The sequence below is a fragment of the Patella vulgata genome, chromosome 9 (assembly GCF_932274485.2).
Source record: "Patella vulgata chromosome 9, xgPatVulg1.2, whole genome shotgun sequence".
Lineage (NCBI taxonomy): Eukaryota > Metazoa > Mollusca > Gastropoda > Patellidae > Patella > Patella vulgata.
The window spans coordinates 38196678-38220886 of record NC_065887.2 but is presented as its reverse complement, the minus strand read 5'-3'; the positions used below and the strand labels follow the sequence as shown (position 1 = coordinate 38220886).

Here is a 24209-nt window from a genome sequence, read left to right as displayed (position 1 = left end):
TCCAAATGACTAGACAGCAGTCCTTCTCAAGCCCTCCGTCCTGCACCACTGACAAGGGGAAACCAGGTTTCAACATACGACTATGAAAATTTTGAATGATTACCAATATAATTATTGTGATACATGTTTAAAAACACAACTCTGACTCCTAATTTTTTTAAGTTTAATTTGTAATCACCATAAAAACAGATGATTTAAAATACAATTATTTCTTATTCTATTTAATTGTTATCTTTGCATGTAAACACAAGTCGAGATGGTGTCAACCATTAAAATGGCCCATAAAAAAATAGTAATCTACTGAATAAAATGCTTTATTTTGCTATTTGTGATGCAAAAACTTGATCACAACTAAAAATTATAAATTGATTGTAAAGTAATTATCTGGTAGTTATTTCTAGTAAAAGTAGGGTAATTTTGGTGGATAGTAGAGAAACACAATCTTATTACAAAAATACTGGTTTCATTGAAAAACAGCCAGGCGGTGCAGGTCCAAGACAAAAATGTAAGGGTTTCAGTAACTGCCACTTCTTTTGTGTTGATCTAATAGTAATAGCTTCTACTAACTTCTAGCACAAATTTTAGCTCTGTGGCCAATGAAAGGTTGGAATTATTAAAATATTTTGCTTTAAAGATACATTAGTTAAGAGTTTAATAAAGAGTTGATCATTCTTGCTATAATAATTCAAAAATAGTTGATGAAAAAAGAAAATATTGAAAATTTCATTCAAATTACTTCATTCTCAGCCAAGTTATCATTGTTTGTAGTTTTGACAAGATGTGTGCACAGTGGTAACCAAGGCACTGTTATAATCGGGACTTAGCCTCGCTTTACTACTTTTAAATTAAATTTTTAAATAGCGAACCGTTTTAATCTAGTTAAAATCTTGAGTATCCTATGCTATCGAGAGTCAATTATGGTCTTGTTTTTTTTATTAAATGTCTAATTAATAGTTTATAACATTTCAGGCCTAAAATTTAGCTCTTGCATAGTGTATGTTTAAGTTTTTGTGAATAAAGTGACAGGATATACACTCTAAATACCTCCATCTTTTTAAAAAAAATCCCTCTTATTTACCAAATCCCTCACATTGTCTAAACTTAAGGAGTTTTTTAGGAGACCAGTCAAATATAGAAAACAATGATCGCATGTACTCAAGTCAATTAAGTACAAAAACTCGAAAAGGTTGTGATATAATAAGACTTTTGTCGTTTTAAACTGTGAAAACTAAAGTAGCATGATTAGTAATTCTAGAGGTTTTTTACTAATTGTATGAGGAAGTTAAGGAAATATCTTAATAACTACTTCCTTATAGAATTCAAATCAACTTATTATAATTAGTTATATTTAATTATAATTACTTATCTAAAGACGGGAAATAATCTTACAACTCGTTCTTTTATTTAACCCTTTGGGTACCAGACTCAAAATTCTAAATGACGTCAAATTAAAACCAATTGTTTGATATGACATCATTATTTTTACATATTTTTAACGTCCCTAAATGTCAATTAATAATGGATCATTAACAAAGACACCATGAATTGAAGATTTTTTAACTTTCAACAGAATTAGCTCTCGAATAATGTCTCTTTTACTAAATGTTAAATAATCAATTTGAGCCCTTGAGGACAATTTTGTGTGGATTAAACCATGTAAGATTTAAAACTATTTGATATGAAACATTACTCATTATACAGCAGAAAAATAAACCTTAAATTTATTGAAAACTTCAGACCAAATTTTGAATAGCAAGTAACTAATGTATAGCAAAACATTGAAAATCAAAAACAACCTTCTGATTATCTCATGGATGATATATGTAAGTCTAGCTGCTAGAGGGGGTCCACAAGTTTTTTCCAACAGATAAAGGGACATAGCTTTGGTACATGTATTAGTTATATCTTTTGTCCTCAAGAACATACATATATATATATTTCAAGTTAAGAACATCCACAAGATTTTTCAAACATATCTAAGGTCATAACGCCTGAAGAAATTATATCGAAATCGTTGAAAACCCGATAGACATTTTGTGAATATAAACACTGTGTTTAAATGTTAAGTATAACTTATCGCATCTAGCGTGACTACAAGGGATCATGGACAGACAGAGAGAGAGATAATAAAATTGAAAACTTCTTTTCACTCAGTTATAAATAGCTAGTGCTGGATAGATGCAACACAAAACAAATACTACACAGAAATATAGCAACAGATTAACTATTCCCAGAAAGAAATACAAAATTCAAAAGGTAAAAAATATGTTAATGAAAATTTCTATGATGCAGTCAGTCCTGTGAGAACCCCACAACATAAGCATAATATTACACTAAGTCAATCACCTCTGATTAACACATGGTGTGACATACAAGTCTACTCTGACATGTACTTGATGATTAGGGTAAGGTAAAGACTAGCCAGGAACTAGAGCCATTTCTTTGTGCAGAGAGAAAATGAAACACAAACATATTCTATACATCTGACATTTATACAATGAATCAGCTGATCATGATAGCAGACAGTTTGGAGAACTAGGCTACTGTTACAGTGTTACATGTATGTCATGCCAATGGTATTTCATGTACGTCTGTAAATCTTCAGAACTTGGAACTTTGGAACAAAGTCATTTTATTACAACAATATTGCCTACTGGTTGCATCAGCTAGGATTTTTGTACAAGGGTGTGAGGTTAATATATTCTCTTTATCTGGAAATTTACTTGGCTTCTTCATTCAATTCTGAGGCAATCTATCTGACCTTTAAATTGGCTACCCTATTATCATAAAGTATTCCAGTAAGGACACAGTAACATTTCATCTTAGGAAAGTATGTTAGTCATTCGATTAACAGTCCTTCAAGTTTACGAAATCATGCGGGAGCCATAAATGTGAAGGACTGGATTAAGCTGTATAGAATTAAATATGGTCCTAAAAATGCAAATAGGGATCAGGAGCTTTAAACCGTATTCTAGCCTATTCCTAGAAGTCATTTAAGATGAAGCTGAATTATATAAAAATTGCTCTCTCTAGGTTCCCTCTACACAGGTCCAGATCATCATTGTCTATCCATTATAATTGTAATAAATTAAATAGTTCAATTCTTACTACTCAGTGATTAAAATAAGTTCTGATGACGTTTCATAAACTTCTAATAAATCCACCAATCGTGGATGAGCAAATGCCATTTCTAACATCACCACTTCTCGTAAGATTTCTTCTCTCGCACTCTTTCCTTTCCGCCGTTTGCGTATGAATTTGGCCGCCACAACATCTTTTGTTTCGTTATTGACACACTTTTTAACAACTGCATATTTTCCCCTAAAAATATAAAATAAAAAAATATAAATCACAATTATTGTGACAATACAAAATGAGAAAAGACTGTACCATAAAAAAAATGTTTGAGTTATTGGTCTTATGTCAGTGTACCCAACATTCATTGTATGTACATGTAATATCATTTGTCCAGCAATCATTTGTCCAGGAACTTGTTGGAACGTAGTGTGAAATAAACCCAGTGATTGCTTTCCATATAAATTTGTGTTTTATATTGATGTATCGTTCACTATCCTACTACTGATATTGTGCAGATTAAAATTACATACATGTACCCGTAATCTGTCAATAACACATAATATCAGTTTTCTAATTCTTATACATATTAAGAATTCTTTCTTGTTATATTTTGTGAAAACCACTAAATAAAACAATCTTTTATATTTTGTAAAACAACTGCATCTAAGACTAAGTCTAAAACCACTGGTCATAAAAGAGACTTGATATTATGCCTATCATCTGTTGCTTCCACTTGTCCATGTGTCCATGTACAAGTAGCTTTTTGGGTGGTGATAAGGGGATTTAGTGTTGCCTAGTCCTTCAGATGAGACAGAAAAATATGAAGTTTATCCATGTACATGTGCGTCATTGGTGTACACACAAAAGATCCCTTCCCTACTGCATCCCAAAACTTAATGTGTTTACAGTCCTGACTCTCAAATATCAAACCAGCAGGATGAACTTGTAGAAAAGCATTTTATTTTGAGATTTTTATTTACAATTTAAATGGCGTTTTAAAATAACTACATGTAGACCGCTTTGATTTCCGTGGTGTTTAATATGTTGATTTGATGTGTTAAGTAGAAATATTATATCTATATCAATAAAGCCAGTGTTGATGTATATATGTCCGGTGTTTGGTTGTTGAGTGAAAGTGGGGGTGTAGAAGAGGAATGTAGAGGTTATAATCTGACCCAGCCAGCCAGCCAGTACAATACAGTCACATATAGTAGTATATAGTCTATAAGGTAATTATACAACCAGGTATTCTAGACTAGATAACTAGTTGTAAAACAACAGGTGATTAATGATATGTCAGGTATTTTAAACATACTATTATAATTACTAGGTTTAATTAAAGGGGAAGTACTTGACTTATACATCCCTCTATTTCATTGGGTTTAAAGTAATGTTATAATATCCCCCACTCCTATTTCACTGGGTTTTAATTAAAGGGAACTGTTAGGGTTACATCCCCCAATTACCTGTAGATCTATTTCACTAAGGGAAACTATTATATTCACCCTCTATTAATTGTTAGGGTTATATTCCAACTATTACCTATTTCACTGGATTGGAAGGGAAACTATTATATACACCTTCTATTAATTGTTAGGGTTACATGTATATTCCCCTATTAACTTTTTCACTGGACTGGAAGGGAAACTATTATATACACCCTCTATTTCATGTACCTATAAGGGTTATATTACCCTATTACCTGTAGACCTATTTCTATTTCACTGGATTGGGAGTACCTGTAGACCTATTTCACTGGATTTGAAGAGAAACTTATGTACAACTCTATTACCTGTATAACTATTTCCATGGGTTTATATTAAAGGGATGTTATTATATACACCCTCTATTACCTGTATAACTATTTCACTGTGTATAAATATTTCACTGGGTTTAACTATTTCGCTGGGTTTAACTATTTCGCTGGGTTTAAAGGGAAACAGTTAGGGTTTTTCCACATGTATATGTACATTGATCAAGAGGAATTTACAAAATCATAATCATGTAAAAATAAAACGTGAATGTAACGTCAAGAGTAGAGAATCCAGTTTTAATAAATCAAATTGTCATTTTATAAAAACAGGGTTTGCCCTTTAAATATTGTAAAAAAAATAAACCGTTGAAGTTGGATCTGGTTGAATTTCAAATTCAAATGAAACCTACCATGAAATAGTATGACTCATATCTTGGTAATGTATAAATGCCCAGTCAAGCGGAACCAAAATCTCCATAAAATCTGAGATTTATATAATTATTTATACCTGGATAAATTACCTGAATACAGGTAAAAACTGTATATATTCTTTACTAAAAGCTCATCCTGCTTACATCATAAAAACTTTATAACAATTAATACCCCAATAACTGACAGGTATTTCTACAGTAAGGGCTATATATATAACGTATATACCTTTGTACTGGTACATCAGTGTAGCCTTAATATTTCACTCACCACAGCACAAATAAAATATATTTTACGATGTGCTTTGGCTTTAAGTTTATTATTACTCCATCAAATAATATTTTCTTAGACTATTAAATATTTTACTTGGAGCATTAGTACAATAAAATAATTTTTAAAATCTGCATAGCTAAGCTTCAGTGTTGTTTTTATGGTTGCTGTTTGTTTTTTTTTTAAATTAATAGCCCAATAAGTGAAAGATGACTTCTAGAAGTTATAACCTAATATTTTAATGTATAATATTCTCTATATATGAATAAAATATAAAGTATAATATGATTTGGCTTTTACCTCTTATTATTTTCAAAATTAGGGAATGTATATCTAAAGATGCTTTATTATAAATGACATTTTCCTTTACCATTTTGACAATCTGATTAAAATACAGATCTATATTTCGTTTCGTTTTTTTTTTTTTTTTTTATACTTTCGATGGCTTACACTACATGAAGATCTGACAAGTTGTAATGGGAGGTCGCGTCAGGGGTCGTACGAGCGGCTTTTGACCCTATGAAGTCAGACATTGATCAATCAATCAGCGTTGATGTTTCTAGTGTTTACCCACAGTTCCGTGCCTTGCACGCCAAGAAGTCGCCGTGACAGATGGTTTCATTGACTAATCCCTCACGCCATCGAGAACGCAATTTATATAACAACTTTTCCAGATCCTACTGAGGTACAGACAAATAAAACGAAATTTTGAACTATAAAAAATGAAACGAAAGGTGTATGGAAGATTTATTTAATGTTTCCTTCCATCAAGGTGATATCACAGACTTTAAAGGAAATATAATTTTGTTTTAACAACAATATTTCCACCTACAAATACAATTCAGCAAATGTCAAATGTTTAAAAGATTGCCTCAACTGAATTAATCATATCAGTTAAAATAAATTTACAATAAATGTTCTGAATAGATAAAGATATCTACAGTAGAAAGATGGGGTTTTCTTGTAAAAGTAATCAATATTAAAAGTTTGTATGGTAACTTTGGTTAAAGATAGATTTAACCAGGTAGAATATAACCTTGAGAATGGTACATATATTGTATATCTATAAGTTATCTGTTGTATATTGATGTTAAACACCTGTAGTATATAACATGGTTAAACATATTACCTATGTTCTTTTTTTTATTACACATTATACTCTAACTTCTCACTCAAAAATACACGTATTGGTCACGTATGGCAAAGTCTAGACTACCTAAAGCATATGGATGTAACATCATCAATTTTTCTTCAGGTTTTTCCGTTTCCTCCTATAAACAACCCTTCATGCTTGCAATTTATTGAAACAAACATATGCATGTACCATGTTTGTTTCATTCTTTCTAATGTTGATGTACATAGAACTCAACATGGTCTTTTTAAATTATCTCATATACACTTGAGACTAACATATCCTTTTAATATCCCTTGGAACTACAGGTGGAGGTGATATGAATTATGTCTGGACAGAGTTCTTGTGTTCAAGAAAAAAAACTGCTCAGTCAGGGATTATTTAATACCGATTTGGTCTTTTATTTTCATTGGGCCAACTTGCAGAACTTGCCAATCTGACTAAAACACAGATTCATTTCGTTTCGTTTTTTATAGTTCAAAATTTCGTTTTACTTGTCTTTACTACACTAGGATCTGGAAAGAGTTGTCATGTAACCAGCATTTTCTGGATGATGTGAGGGATTAGCCAATGAAAACAGTCTGTTAGGCTGACCTTAAAAATATCTTTGTTTCACCAAACCCGACCCACAATCGAGGAGAAGGGTCGGTAGGTCGGGTTTTTTTCAGATTTTTTTTTTAAGAGCTAATTTGACAGCTTGATAATTTTCCGGGTGCAAACATTCGTCTTCTTTTATTGGCAAACAAATCAATGACATCGGCATCGGGATTTTTCTTGATGCACGACTCGCACACAAATTGCGACAAACTCACGTTTGAAACTCCCTCAACACGTTTTAACGATCGTGCGGGTTGTGCCTTTATTTTTCTCGAAAACGGATATTGAAAATATCGTCGTCATGTTTAAAACGACGCCCCACAGACATAGAGGCAGAATCATTTCGTGGGAATGGACGTGCTTTCGTCTGCAACCATTTTGTTGAGAAGCGACACCTATGACGCTTTCGTCTTGATCAACCAGTTTCAATAATGAATCAAACCATAGCCATAATAAAGGGAAATAACTCTCGTGATATATTTCAGGTTGACACACAAAATAAAATAAAAAGATCGCGGAAAAGTGCAATAAAATAATTTAAGTCGGGGGTGGTTTTAGTTAGTCGGTCGCGTTAGGCGAAACAAAGATATTTTTAAGGTCAGCCTTACGGCGAGTTTTTAGTGTGAGGTCCACAATACTGTGGGTAACCCACTAGAAACACCAACGCTGATTGGTTAATCAAATGTCTGATGTCATAGGGTTAAAAGACACTTGTATGACCTCTGACACAATCTTCCAGCTAAAGTATAAAAAAAAAAAAAACGAAATATAGATCTGTACTTTAATCAGATTGAGAACTTGTAGAACTTTTTATTTTGGGATTAGAAAATCGTTAAGTTCTTCATGGCCAACACACTGGTATTTAAACTAGGAACAGTCTAGTAATGGAACCTGTGCATTCTTACACACCCCTCACCCCCTAGGTAGATTCATAACATTTTACACAAAAACAGAATAAACGAAACCAACTCCTTATAATACTATCTGACCTGGGTGTAAATTACACTTAGATGTTTTCAACAAAACCAAGGGGGTAAAATAAATTTCTCTTTAATATATTGACCGACACAATCATTTATAGATCAAAGAAAAATACCTATTATCCGATGTCTATACATCCATGTATAATACATTCACAATATCTCTTAAAACGCTAGCAAAAAATAAACAAATTTACGACCTAAATAAGTTCTATATTCATCATGTGATCAGCAACACGTCCCGATATTGCGCTGATGAATGAAATTAAACTATTAGTACACAGTATTTTTGGGCTGAGGTATAATGTATACACAAAAAACGTGTTTGTTTGTCCCCTTATAGTCGAATATTATATTGTTATTTTATTATCCTATCATATTTTCATACAGCTGAAAGTATTCTTGGACAATTGACTGTTATCATTGATATTTCTATAGACTGTAATTCCTACACCATTATTAAACATTAGGACAATTAGCTTTTCACTTTTGATCAAAACAAAGTAATGCTGAATAGCGTACACCACATGTAGTGGCTCCTAGCTTGTCAAGACACAGATCCAAATTATAAATGGTATGAAATGTGGTTAAACAATGCAAACACAGCCAGCATAGGCCATGCCGTGTGCTACACTCTACAAGGGAAATTTTGTCTGGACAGTGGCATTTCTGCTTACTCTTCATCGAATGCAAACTGCCAAGGATTCTTTTACGTGCATGCCAACATGTACAAAAGTATTTGTTTTCATGTCCCATCTAAACTATTAGACAGTGTAATTCCAAATCATATACAAGATTTATAGTCAACACAAAAAGTCAACCTTTGAGCCCTGTTGTTGAAAACTGTCAAAGACAGACATTTAAATTTGTTACATGAATAAACAGGAGTGTTGACTAGTCTTACTAATAAACTCAATCCCAATCTATGCAGGTGTTGATATTAAAAATATTGATGAATGAACTACATGTTTAAAGTAGAATAGTATCTTCAATAACCCACCAAATAAACTGTATTCATGTCATTATTACTAGTACGTACCAATTGAAATTTATTATACAAGGCTCTTTATAACTCGTACATGTCATATATGATATACAAGCACTATTATATACTGTAAACCTGTAGATTGTCATTTTAGGGGATTGAGAAATCATTGTACAGTAATGTGAACGCTGAATCTCTAAAACAGAATATCAGTATATATAAAGAGTTCAACTCTGTGCAGTATACAAAAATATGATGAGTGTCAAAGATCTGTGCTTGTGACTTTCAATTTTCTCAATATTAAAACTCAATGTCTGTTTGTAAATGTTAATATTTTAGAATTGTATTGATCTACATGTATACACTAAAATTCTCAGATTTATAACTTCATACTATAAGTCTACTTTAATACTTCTACATGTATTTCATTTTACTTGATCTAATGTAAGCCTTGCACATTCAACCTGTTGTCCTTCAGTTAGGTGCATTGCCTCGTACTGACCCCTAAAGATTAACCCTGTCTGCTTTTTAAATGTATATCCCTGTACATGGGAGTCAATGGGCTACTACTACAGCTACATAGTTGCCACCAATACTATATAGTTCCTGATATTAACAATATCTATGCCTATGATTCCTGATAGCAATAACCTTGATGAGAAAATATAGTTCCTGGAAGTAATAAAAGCGTTGATTATGTAAAACATATGAGATGTAAAGAATAGATGGTCGAAAAGGTTCCAGATTATATAAACAACTAACTGACATTATAAACATCTCTCCTTCATATATCATACTATAACCTACGTAATACCTAGTATAAATATGATGTTCATCAAGTCACCTTCTTAATACACCACTCTACTCAATAGATACCAGATTTATACTGAAAACACATGCAGATTGGAATTGGTGGCCCCCAACATTCTGTGTTTCAGAAAAATTTGTTTGTGCCCGAGGAACATCAAATCTTTTGGACTAGATCAGACCACTTTGGTTTTGAGTTGGGTTGTGAGAGAGAGAGAGAGAGAGAGAGAGAGAGAGAGAGAGTTTAACATTCACTCGACCCAAACTAGGTCATTTCGGGACCAACACATGGTTTAATTTTATTTCAACAATTCACTTGCGTGTAGGGGTCTTTAGCAGTGGGAGGAAACCGGAGGACCCAGAGAAAACCCACATGGTTGGACAGGCGACCCTACTTCTTGTCACATACAACCGCGGAATCGAAACCACGCCAGTTGATTCAATGACAGACCTTGTGATACAGCGCGCATGTGCTAACCATTCAGCCATCCAACCCCCTTTTGGGTTAATACATATGTTGATTTAATTAAATTTGATAATGTATGTTGATCTGTTCTGTTCTGTGATATATGTATATACTTAATTAAAGTTCTACATCCACTGATATACCTATAGTAACCAATTTTCAGTTCAATTAATGACAGATTAAGACAAAATTTGAAATTTAAATTAGTCAACAACAATTAAACTACACACAACTACAAAGAACGATGGAAAAATGAAATGGGGTTTAATGTCCTACTGTTCTGCTTGAATGATGGAAAAGGCATGGGATCTTTGTTAATGCATTAATATGCATCATATGTACTTGGTACAATGTATGTTTTTGCTGACAAATCATCTAGCAAATGATTGTTTTACCTTAGTAATAGATTGTATTACCTGACAGATATATTGTATTACCTGAGAGATATATTATGTTACCTGTACATCTATGTAAAAAGGCTTAGCATGTAATTCTGTTGTTTTTGTTGGAAGATATATATGAGTTGTACCAAAATCATAATTCAATCCACATATCCAGAAATTAGACATACGGTTTTTACAATCGTTTTACCTAGTCAATATTTCTACAAAGTCTTGGCTGCATTAAAGTCGTAAAAGGTCTTGGAGAATGGACTAGATTTAGAGCTGACCGGTATATTCAATCTAAAATATTTCATCTTTATGACACAAGCCTTTCTACTGATATTTTAATTGCTTGAATTTTCTTGGCTTTCATTTGGGGAGAATGGTGATGTGAACTTTGCTGCCGGTCATCACCCCGGTAGCCAGTCAATTTCGCTGCCAGTCATCTAGTGAGTCAATTTGCTGCTAGTCATTTAGTGAGTTCATTTCGTCGAGAGTCATCTAGCTGGCAGCCAGTACATTTCACTGCTAGTCATCTAGCGAGTCAATTCGCTGCTAGTCATCTAGTTGGTAGCCAGTCCATTTCGCATGCTAGTCATCTAGCGAGTCAATTAGCTGCTAGTCATCTAGTTGGTAGCAAGTCCATTTCGCATGCTAGTCATCTAGCGAGTCAATTCTCTATCAGTCATGCAGCCAGTCCCAATTCGCTGCTAGTCATCCATAAATGAATCAAGACGACAGGAGTCAACTGTTAAGCATACATTTCATATACCAAAAAAAGTGACAAGGTGACATTGAATCGGGCCCATTAACCACTTACGGTACATTATTTATCCACTCCTAAATGCACAAATTTTTTATTCATGACAGTAAGATGAACTGATGTTGAGTTATTATATAGACAATAATAACTTTTAAAATTCCATAAAATACCTCTCCTTTTATACTATAATTATACACACCCACCCATCTCATGTTATACATCAGATATTATCTTATTAATAATATTATTATATCTAACTAAATATCTAATGTATTTATAAATGCTGTTTCAATGTAAAATTGAAGAAAAAAGCAGAGTCATAACTGGCTTTAAATTGGCTGCATTGGCAAAAGACTTGCATTTCTACTGAAATACCATGTTCACCAAAAATAGCAATTTAATCTAAAATCTTGTCATACAATATAAATAGACCATAAATCAAGGGTAATCAAGAGTTAAAGATTAACTAAATCTGTATAAACTTAATTACATTGTAAATGCAAAACGCAAGACAGGTGGGTTGGAGAATATCTACGATTGACTAGCTATTTTGTTTAGCATTTATGGCTCCAGAAGGGTAACAGTCGCTATATTGCCAGTGGAAACATTTGGATCCTGTTAACACAACCATTGAGAGAATAAATGAAATGGGGTTTAACGTCCTACTTTTCCGCCTACACCAACTGGGCTAGATGAAATAGGGTTTAATGTACTACTTTTCTGCCTGCACCGACTGGGCTAATGAAGACACTCAAGACAGTGAATTTAATAAAGATGATATTAAGCATAGCGCTTCCCTATAACACTGGGGTCTTGTGTATATGTTAACTGGCTGCTTTATGTACTGTATTACAGTTTATGCAAAGACATATATGGTAAATTTCTCAATCCACTACTAATTTTTCTTCCAAACAATCGTAAAACATAAAAGAATCTCAGTATGATCTTTGTATACAAATTTAGCGTGAAACCATATTTGCTGTAGTCAAAGGTGAAATATGCTGGAATGTTCAAGACTTGGACTAGACTAAGACTAGACAACAATTTTAGCGTGACACGTACATGTATACCCAAAGGTCTCACATAATAGTTGAGAAAATTTGAAAATTAAAAATCAAAGAGGAATGATCTATTTTATCATTTTACAACTTAACAAAAATTCTAAATCTATATTCCTTCATGATTTTTTAAAATAAAAATTATCAAAAATCTAAAAACATAAAGATCTTGGAAGCTGTATCTGAGATTAATTATTTGTATATCTTCAAAGATATATGTAGAGTAAATAAAAACAAGTAGAGATGATATGTTACAATAAATATAACAGGTACAGAGATGTTAGATCTGTCATAAAATAAACTTTCATTGATAATTTTTGACACCTAGCAACTACATGTTACCTACAACACCAAGGTGTTTATATCTATCTACATCTATATGTACATGATGTGGTCTGATTAACAAAACAACAAATCAACAAAAAAATAAACAGAAAAAAAAACCATCAACATACACCAAATATATATATAGACATTAAGGAAGCAACATGATTAACACACAAGGCTTGGAGTCAAACATTAAAAAAATCATTGACTTGCTAATCAAACTACTCAATTAAAGAGAGATAGAGAGAGAGAGAGAGAGAGAGATGGGGTTTAAGTTCACTCGACACAAACTAGGTCATTTCGGGATTAACATATGGTTCAATTTTATTTCAATAATTCACTTGTGCATAGGGATCTTTAGCAGTGGGAGAAAACCAGATAAACCCACAAGGTTGGACAGGCGACCCTACTCCTTGTCATGTACAACCGGGGATTCGAAACCACGCCAGTTGACTCAATGACAGACCTTATGATACAGCGGGCACATGTTAACCATTCGGCCATCCAACCCCACCTTAATTAAAGAACAACTAAATAAGACTGATAAATAAAATAACAGAGAAAACGGTAATACTGTTCGGAGCAGAACAGTAGGATGTTAAACCCCATTTCATTTCATTTCACAGAGATCTGATCTTACCTGCCCTATATTACCAGTGATTCTTTCACACTAACTGTCCTTTTATAATTAGTCAGGGGTTTTCCTTTTTTTAGTCAGTCTTGGAATTTAAAGACAATTATCGGGAAGTAAAAACCATGATTCCTCAAAGAGTCAAAATTTATAAAATTGCAAATCATTGACTTCCAAATTAAATTTTTGTCACAGGACAACCACGAAATAAGCCAGCAATAAATTATTGACAGATATTACATTAATCATACATAAAGCACAGTATCATGCAAATTTAGGAGAGAAAAACATGAACACTCAAAGCGGTAAGACCACAAATCACTAGTAGTCAACTGTTTATGTGATATTATACATGTACATGTAGTAGTGACAGATTGATAATACATGTACATGTATATGTATGTTCTTTATACTGTTTTGCAATGGAATGGGGTTTAAAGTTGAAACTAAAATATGGTCATTTTCATTTCATTGGTTACATGTGCAATTTGAAGGTGTGAATTTTGCCCAGACAGTGGCACTTCCACCTCCTCTCCTTCGAATTCCAACAGCTAAGGTTTTTTCTCTGTGCATACCAACATGTACACCAGAGGACTTTAATGCTTTTCTCCCTTCATAACGACTAATATTTTGCAATCGGAAAAACCAGTTACCTTGAGATGATATTTGGTAAAATATGCTTTTGTAGGATATGCTTTTCTTTGTTCATTACAAATGGCACCTAGAACCATAGAATACTCAACTCGTGTATTGATTATAAAATGTTTACTGTGTCTTAAATATTGGATATAAAAATCAAATATTTTCACGGCAAGATAACAACATGAATATTGATTGAAATTGACCAATATTGAATTCTAATTCGTGTTTTTAATTTTAAATATTATGGAAAATACTGAATTAGAAGTTCCTCTCCTTTAAAATAATATGATAATGTAATATTCAGTATGTCTGTTAAGTTTCAAATTTGTGATTTATAAAATTTATAAAACTATAAAAATGATATTTATTATTTTGTCAAGTGTAAAATAAAAATAATTGGTATCAGGTTATAAAATATAAAATATTTGAGAAGACTTCTAGTTACATGTACGGGTAATAAGATTATTGTGAACTCCATTGAGGAAAGTTCAAATAATAAAGTAATTGTATACAGGCTTGAGTCTATGTCTATATTAATACCCAGGATGTTGTTAACATATCTTTATAAATCTACATTTCATTCACACTCTACCCCCATCAAGTAACTCATTCTCACAAAACCAGGTTTGATGGCAAAAAATTTCCTTTTTTATGTATTTAGCTAAAAAGGAGAGCATAGCATTCACAGATACATGTAGTAAATTATGATTATACCACAATTTCTATAAAACGTCCAAAGCGCTTAATTGCCCTGACATAGATAAAGCAAGCAATTTCAAGCCGACTGCCTCAGATGACCCAAGATAATCCAGATTAGTAAAATCACCAACAGGACGACAGCTGTCATGGTTTATTTCACATCTTCGAGTACTTGAGTGGACATTGTCCGGCCCTCTGTATTCAGAACTGCACTACTAACGAGGGGGAAACAGACTGAAAAATCCTTAGGAACTTTCTCACCCATGACCGGGATAGACCTTGGGACTTCCTGCTTAGTCTGCTAGCATGATACTCAATCAGTGGGCTAACAATGTACAGAGACATAATGTACATTAATGGTTTAAAACCCATAACTACTGACAAATACTTTCCTTTAGGGCTCTTTTATCACTTACAATGTTTGTGGGATTTTATCTTGACCACACATATTGGTCTTCTAGTTAATTACAATATCAGGTGCTGCCCTCGAATACTTACTACTGGACCAACAGAAACCCAATTAATATAGGTTGAATGAGTTCATTCATTGTCATTAAATAATTTAATTTATAAAATATACATCATTAGTACGATTGTAGAGGAAACCTAGTGAAGGTATCACTTCCTGTTGACCTAGGGGTTACCTCTAGGATATGTATATTTTAATGTACTACTTTTGACAGGTCTTAGGTCATGGCACACAGTATAATTCATCAGTACACTTTAAACTTACAGAAGCTATATTTCTACTGGAATTCTTTTGTTAAAAGTATTAATGCCACAACAAGCAAGAAAGTTCACATTATCTCAAAAGTGTACTAATTGGTAGAGATCCCTTGTCACAATCCTGACAAAGCTCCGCCCATATAAATAAAGTTTGTTAAACATACATTATGCAAGAGCTAAATCTGCCTATTGCAGGTCTTTCTTTAGGCCTCAAATGCTATCTAAATTATTAATTAAGACATTAATTAACTTATCCAGACCATAATCAACTCTCGATGGCATCGCTATCCTGTGATCTTTAGTGGATTATGTTCTGATTTACTGCATAACTTTCCTTCACGATTTAATTATTAAATGGATAATCGAGACTATGCGGAAATTTCAATCGCTTAATTTTCGGTTAATAGTGGAACAATTTGACTGAAATTTTCAGCAAATTGCTTTTATATTATCTAGTTTTTAACTATTATAGTGAGAACTGCCAACTCTTTATCTTATCTCCCATAATTTATCTTTAAATAAAGTTTTGAAAATGAATGTGTAATTTTATTTTAAACAAGGTCATATTGTATGAACATCTTTTCATTAAGACAGTTTGCTAAAAATTACGACCATTAATTCTCATAGTATAAAAGTTTAACAAAAATGGCGAGTTATAATACTTCATACATACCGGTATATGTACAAGCACCCCCCCCCCCACACACACACACACACACACACGAAACAAGAAAACAAAACAAAAAACACTAAACTTGTTTCATGATAGGTTTTTTCAAAGCTATTGATGAATTCAAGGAAAACCTCACCACTTTGTGACTGTGTAATGTTTTTTCTTAAACTATTTTGACATCAGGCAGGAAATGAAACAGGAATCGGCAATAAAACTATTTAAAATGTTTAATATTAGGATATGAAATAGATAGCAGGAAAATACAAACAACGTTAAGTGTTTCTATAATAAACTTGTGACACTTGACCAACGGAACATGACACATGTACAGCCACATGTTGGGTTGTAGAGATATTGTTAAATGCGAAGCCCCAAAATTCGTAGAACGTCATACATGAAAGTGGGTTCAAGTACTTAAATAAAATGCCAAAATGTGTCAACTCTTTACCCTATCTGCAAATTTCAAATTATATTATCCAACCATGCAGAAATTTCAGTCTTCAATTTTATATATGACTTGAGAATCGTGACAAACATTTAAGATTTCCTGTTATTTATTTCATTAATTATGTTTCATTATTAAAAGTAAAATAAAGGAAATGCGATTTTATTTTCATATAGCATTTTATCATTTTATATGTGGGTGTGAAAGCCATGGTCAGTGAAAGTCCTATCATTGAAGATACACACAAGAAGTTTTCTTGAACTTAATATTTAACTCTAGTTAAAACAGATATTAATTTTAGGAAGAGTCAAGTGTTTTTTTGATTGCAATATCCTTAAATGTGTAATACATGTTTTATAAAAATTGAAAAATGCTTCATTTGTCCTATCAGTCACAGAGATATTCACATGTGACTAGTTCTTCAAATGGGACAAAAAAACAAAGTCTCATGTTAAAAGAACCTTAATCGTTACGATTCAACCAAGAATAGACAGAACCACCGATGTCCAGTTGAATTCCCAGCATAGAACACTGTATGACATGTGCCCATCTTCACTAACCAGTAGGAGATTAATCGTCACTTTCATTCATTTCACCTGTGGTTTCTCAGATTTTTTATCTATGAGTGTCTGACTCGTTGAATCTGAAGGAAAAACACTTGAAAATATTGAACTTTGGAGCCCTACTTTCATCATACATAAGTTTTATTTGTTTACAATCAGTACATGTATATGTGTACTTTACACCTTCCTTGTCAAATTAAAACATTGATAATATCTAAATAACATGTCATATCACTTATTACACTTCTCCAGGAAAACACCCAAACAAAACTACAAAAGAAATCTTCCCTGTATAAAAATATCTCTATTGATGTTGTTATGCAATTTCAGAATGACATTTTCAACTTGCTTTCTGACATGGATTATAAACAGGTCTGGAAATAATATAATGATTTTTGTTTATACATTGTACCTGACTAAATGTCAGGACGTAATGAACTGGTACCCAACATAGTGAATTTTGTTCAAAACCTTAAAACATCAATAAAAACACTGAGAAAAGACAAATCTGTCACATACAAAATCAGGGACACTGAAGGAAACTAGATAATGTAAAGGGAATATGCTGAAAATTTCAGTCAAAATTCTGCACTCTGAACCAATATACATGTATTAGTGATTGAATGTTAGGCCTAGCCTTGATCATCATTACTAAAGTCGGTACGATAAAAAAAAAACATAGTCTTGATTATCCATTGTTTGGATTTAATTATCAAAGAGCGTTGAGCAGCAGATCGGATTCAAATCCCGTGAAAATCCGGCAAATAAGACGCCATCGAGAGTTGATTTTATGGTCTTTTCATGTTAATGTCTAATTCATAATTTAGATAACATTTCAGGCCTAAAGAAAGACCTGTAATAGGCAGATTTACCTCTTGCATAATGTATGTTTAATTTATGCCTGACAATATCTGTGATTAGTGCCTTATTACCAGGCTTGATTGTTGAGCACGTTATAAGCTAAATATTAGTTGTCTACAATGGACAGAGAAAAGTGTTCAAAATAGATGTGATCATATGACTTATCTTATTATGACACCATTTCCTTATGATATTTCAAAATGAAAATCTAACAAAAACATTTCTCAATTTAAAATTATAATATTTTCCAATATGTAAGCTGACAGTAAAAGCAAGAATTCCATCCATAATGTGGGTTTGTAATATTGTAATAATTGTATGGCTAAATGTTCAAATACATGAGATGCTGATCGTAGTCTGTGTTATCTATGCAAGTCATGGGTTCAATCCAAGACTTGTACTTAACCCTTTCAATGCTAGACGTAAATCCACTGCCTGTGCTAGACCCTTTTTTGAGGAAAAAAGGGAGGTTGGAACTGAATGCCAAGCAGTACTTATGGAAGCTTTTATGAAAAATCTTTTTGTCTGTTGGGATGGGCATGAGGTTGGGCTAAGAGGAAAAAATAGAATTTTGGAAATTTGCATAATAATGTAGTCACGTGACGTCATGGCGGCCATTTTGGATTTCTCATTTCACACTAAAGCTAACACGAAAACGAATTTTTCTCCATGAAATACTTAAAAGATATTGTTTTTTTTACTGGATTTTGATAAAGATATATAAAATGAACAAAAATATCAATAGCAGCCATGAGCAATGCCGCCGCGAACACGCGCATCACGTCTCCCGCTGCCATGACCACGTGCGGATTGCAATACCTTGTTTTTACTTTCACTTTCATCCCCAAGTCCTATATCATTATCAATATAGTCAGTCAATAGATCAACACGTTCGGGAATCAGGAATTACCTACGTATTTTACGATCCAGTAGGCCAGCATTATTATCAACATCAGAATTATTGTCAGAATCTACTGCAGACACAGGGCTATCGTGTTCACATTGGGCTTGTTCATCATGCACGGGAGACATAGCTAGCCATGGGCGGAACGTCGCGCAACAAATCACACACTTCATAATACCAATCACTGTCCTGACTACTATCATTATCAAGTAACTGGAAACGAATTATGTGTATCACCCGCCTCGAAATTGTCCACATGTTGGTCAGCAAGACGTCATTCACGACTTCGTCGAGAGTGCATCGTCTACGTTGTCACAATGCACTTCGCCATTTTACGGTTTGCTGCTTTGAAACACGTGGAAATATGTTCTAGTGTATAGAAAATACAATAGATGGCACTTGCAGTTACGGTACTAATTTTAGCGAGGGCTTTACTGAGTACACGGTAATACCGGGTACGGGCATTTTACCGACATTTTATAATACCCGGTACTACCGGGTATACGCAGTGAAAGGGTTAATAAGGAATAGCTTCACCTGCCTAAACCGATTTTGTTTAAAATGAAATGAAATGAGGTTTAACGTCCAACTGTTCTGCTCCTACTGGACTAATGAAAACTGGCATACACCATGCAGTGTGCTATGGGGGGAATTTTGCCTGGGCAGCAGCACTATGGCCTATTCTTATTTCGAATTTCAACTGTCCAGGAATCTTTAACGAGCATGTCAATGTGTACACAGGACCTTAGTTTTTTGTCCCATCCAAACAACTATTGTTTCCTGAAAGTACTCCAGATTCTTCCCAATCACAAAAAGAACCCTGTGCACAAACGAACAATTGAAATAATAAAAATACCATGTCAGTCTCAAAATGACTTGGTGCTTAGCAGACATTAAACCGCATTTATCTCTTTATCACTATCAGTTATTCAAACTTCTTTTTTTTCCTACATTATGCTAATCTAGCTAGACCAAGGTACAATGTGTTTTCCAAGAAAAAGTTACGATAGTCTTTTGAATCAAGAGGAAATACAACAATAATCTTGTCCTCCTATCAGTATCGTCGGCCATTCTTGGAAAAACAAACGTACCTTGCCCTGAATTAGCGAAAATGAAGGAAAAAAATCCCTATATCTTGGTCTAGATTAGCCAGAAGCAGGGCAAAATATTCATCATAAAATAAAGTTTATCAATTTTATCAATAATGATTTTAGGATATTGATAGAATTATTGCTTAAGGCAATGCGTCCCTCAAATTTTTAGTGTGAGCAAGAATGTTAAGTTTTGGCACAGCCTAATGTACATGTACATGTAGATCTCTCATGCCTAATAAAACTGTAGTGGCAAATAAAAACAGGCCATTTCTTTTTTTTGAATGATGTGAAATATGATAAACATTTTGTTTATATGGTCTACAATTTCTGCGCATGTGAATTTTCTTTGTGTGCATGTTTCAAAACATCTGTACATGCACACTAGAATTCTTGCTTATTGCCTTCACTATTCCAACAGAAGATGTAAAACAGATGTTTCATAAATCTTTATTTTTTACAACAATTTTTTGCCTTGGTTTTTGTTTTCATCTACACATTCAATCATTAACCAAGATATAAGATATGATAAGTTTGACAGAGAAGACAATTACACCTGTATATCTGTATTTATATAGTGTAAGTACAGGTAGATTATTATCCCAGATTACACTAGTCGTATTTTAATCACAGTAATTATCATAATGTAAATTGTGTAGTCAAGCCTACAGCCATATATAACTAGTTTTAAACTGGCTAGTATAGTAATGTATAAATCCAATCATCTCTTTTAATGGACCATGCAGCTGAACAGTCCAGCAACATACATGTACAATAGTACACGTACATGAAATGAAATGGGGTTTTAACGTCCTACTGTTCTGCTCCTAAACTGGTCTAATGAAGACAGGCATACGCCATACAGTGTGCTATGATGAGGGAAATTTTGCCTGGACAGCGGCCTTCTCTTATATCGAACTCCAACTGTCAAGGGATCTTTTACGTGTACAGCAACATGTACAAGGGACCTTGGTTTTTTGTCCCATCCAAACAACTAGACAGCTGTCCTTGTCAGACCCCCCCATCCTGCATCACTGACAAGGGGGAACCACGCCTGTACACGTACACAGACCAGACCAAAAATAAAGTGAAATCAGAATTAACATCTTACTTTTTTTGCATCACCCAGGCAAATGAAGACGGTTATTCTGCAGTGTGCTTTGAGAGAAATTTTGCAACAACAGTGGCACTACTGTGTGCTTTTAATTTGATTTCTTATGATCAAGGTCAGATGGGATGTAAAAAAGGAGGTCCTGTCTATATGTAACAGGCTCTTTTCATTACCAGGTCATCCCCATCCAGCACCTGAATCTTGATCAGGGAGACCTTTATGTCAAGCACCTTAAAGTTGAAAATCCCTCCCCATAATTTCCAGATTTCTCTCATATTGTTGACAGATGGTTGAAAAGTCACTACACGTGTATCCATGTTTGTAATAATGATCTTTCTTTAATTGGTCCAAACTAAGAGTTTTTTTAGGAGAGTAATTTTAAGGAGAGCTTTATTCAGCTCACCAGTGAGCGAACTAAAGAAAAAAAAAGTGTTAGCTACTTCAATACATCTCTCACAGATGAGCAGAATGACAAGTTACCTCAGAGAGCAATCATACCTTGCCTGGAGCATATCACAACTTGTAAAAGGCTTGTTCAATGCTGAAGAATTGATGATTGACAAGATGGATAAATTAAAACATTCTTTTGGGTGAATAAATGATATCCTTTAGGATGGATAAATGATAACTTCCTTTCGGATAAATGATAACTTCCTTTCGGATGAATAAATGATAACTTCCTTTAAGATGGGAAAATGATAAGCTACTTTAGAATGGATAAACAATAACTTCCTTTAGGATGGATAAATGATAACTTCCTTTAGGATGGAAAATGATAAAATGAATGAATGAAAGCAAGAGAGAGAGAAATGGGGTTGAACATCCACTCACACAAACTAGGTTATTTCAGGACAGTAAGAATGAAAGCTAGGACAGTAAGAATGAAAGCTAGGATAGATGAATGAAAACAAAGTAAAGAGGATTTGTGAATGGAAACATGGACAAATGCATGAAGTCCAAATTTACAAAACTTCCCCTAAAAACCTTTCGGAATACCACACATTATACAGTAAATAACAAACAAACATCTGTATAGTTGTTGGGATGTACCCATATTATGTAGATATTCGTGAAATGTGACAAATTACCTACAGAATGAGAAATAATCCCAGATTAAACACAGGTAACAATGAGTAATCATATACAGGTAAATCATAGGTAAATAATCCAAGTCAAAAATAGTATGGGTTGATCGCGACTTTTAGATTGACAGTCATGAATTGACAAGGAACAATACAGTGTGATGTGGGAAAGAGGACAAGAGAGAGTGATTATTTGTTTGTTTACTGACCATTGTCCACTGAACCATGTATTAAAACATCTCAACTGGCATTATTGACCACACGAAATCTTTAAATAATAATTGTACAGCTTTAATATACCATACAGCTAACTTGAACAAACTCCTTCAATGTCTATAATTTATGAGAAAATTACAGAAGACAATTTTAAACTATTTATTTTTCAGCATGGTTTTCCCTTGTCATTGGTGCAAATAGAGGGCCTGGCAAGGAAAAGTGTGGATGGGATGAAAAACCATGGTCTTGTGTATACATTGGCATGTACGTAAAAGACCCCTTGATAGTTGAAAATCAACAGTAGGCCCTTTCTTACCCCATTTAATTTATCTGTTCATTTGATGTTCAATGCGCTAATATGTTTGCTTTTTAACTTTAACTAAATTACCTGGGGTGGGGTTGGGTGAGGGGACCATTCATGTATCTGTGGCTACATGTAAAAACAAAATATTTACATGTATCCATGATGGGAAAATCCTATTCTACTTGTATCTTTCAAATGTAAAAATCCTGCCATTAAAAATATGGCTGTTTGTTTGTGCTTCATTTTGAGCTGTTCTTGGATTTTGTTCGAATGACTCAACAATAGAAGATAATCTCAAAATTTCCACCTGTTTTGAAATATTTTCCATACAAACATGGCCACCAATCATGAGTAACGAGTGAGTTAATGACCAATCTGATTAAAATACAGATCCTATTTCGTTTTATTTTTTGTAGTTCAAAATTTCATTTTACTTGTCTTTAATACACTAGAATCTGGAAGAGTTGTTAACCCATGGTTTGGATGATGTGAAGGATTAGCCAATGAAACGATCTGTTATGGCGAGTTTTTGGCGTGAGGTGCACGGAACTGTGGGTAACCCACTAGAAACATCAACGCTGATTGGTTAACCAAAAGTCACTCACATGACCTCTGACACAACCTTCCACTACAAACAGTCAGATCTTTATGTAGTGTAGGTCATTGAAAGTATAAAAAAAAAAAAATGAAACAAAATATAGATCTGTATTTTAATCAGATTTGCTAATGACTATCAATATTACCCTTTGGTATACTCGTACTATGAACACAAAAAATGAGCCCTTTGGTTGGAGTCAATATCCTATGCAGCAAGTGCAAGCATACTATGGACCAGGAAACGAGCATGACGTCATCACAGCCATCTTGGAACTGTCTCATGTCGATCGAACTTGAATTGGCCGTGCCTCAATTTTTTTTTTCGAAGAGCGGCATACCAGGATGCAGAACAAGATGAGTGGCATCTGGGATCAAGTTCTTTGTCATAAAATTCCCGGAATTCAAGCTTGATGGACATCAAAAATCTACAAGTGACTTAAACCATAAATATGTGACCTCTGTTATTTTCTAGTACGACTAATAATAAATCTATAATAGTCGTGATTTTATCTAAACCATATCAATATATATAACCACAATTATATCTGTTCTATTTCTATAACACTCCTTTTAATTTCATATGACATCATGTCAAATAGGATGGTATTTAGTGATAATAATAGCAAGCGTGTCGAC

The 24209-nt window shown here is 33.5% G+C and overlaps 1 protein-coding gene across 1 annotated transcript in view; it reads right to left on the bottom strand.

Annotated features, from left to right (window-relative positions):
• The window catches only part of LOC126807872 (serine/threonine-protein kinase 17B), a 52993-nt gene that overhangs the window by 24555 nt on the left and 4229 nt on the right, over nucleotides 1-24209 (bottom strand). The window contains exon 3 of the mRNA XM_050532733.2: nucleotides 3109-3321. Within this exon, the coding sequence (XP_050388690.1) occupies nucleotides 3109-3321 (213 nt within the window). The remainder of the gene's footprint in view (nucleotides 1-3108; nucleotides 3322-24209) is intronic.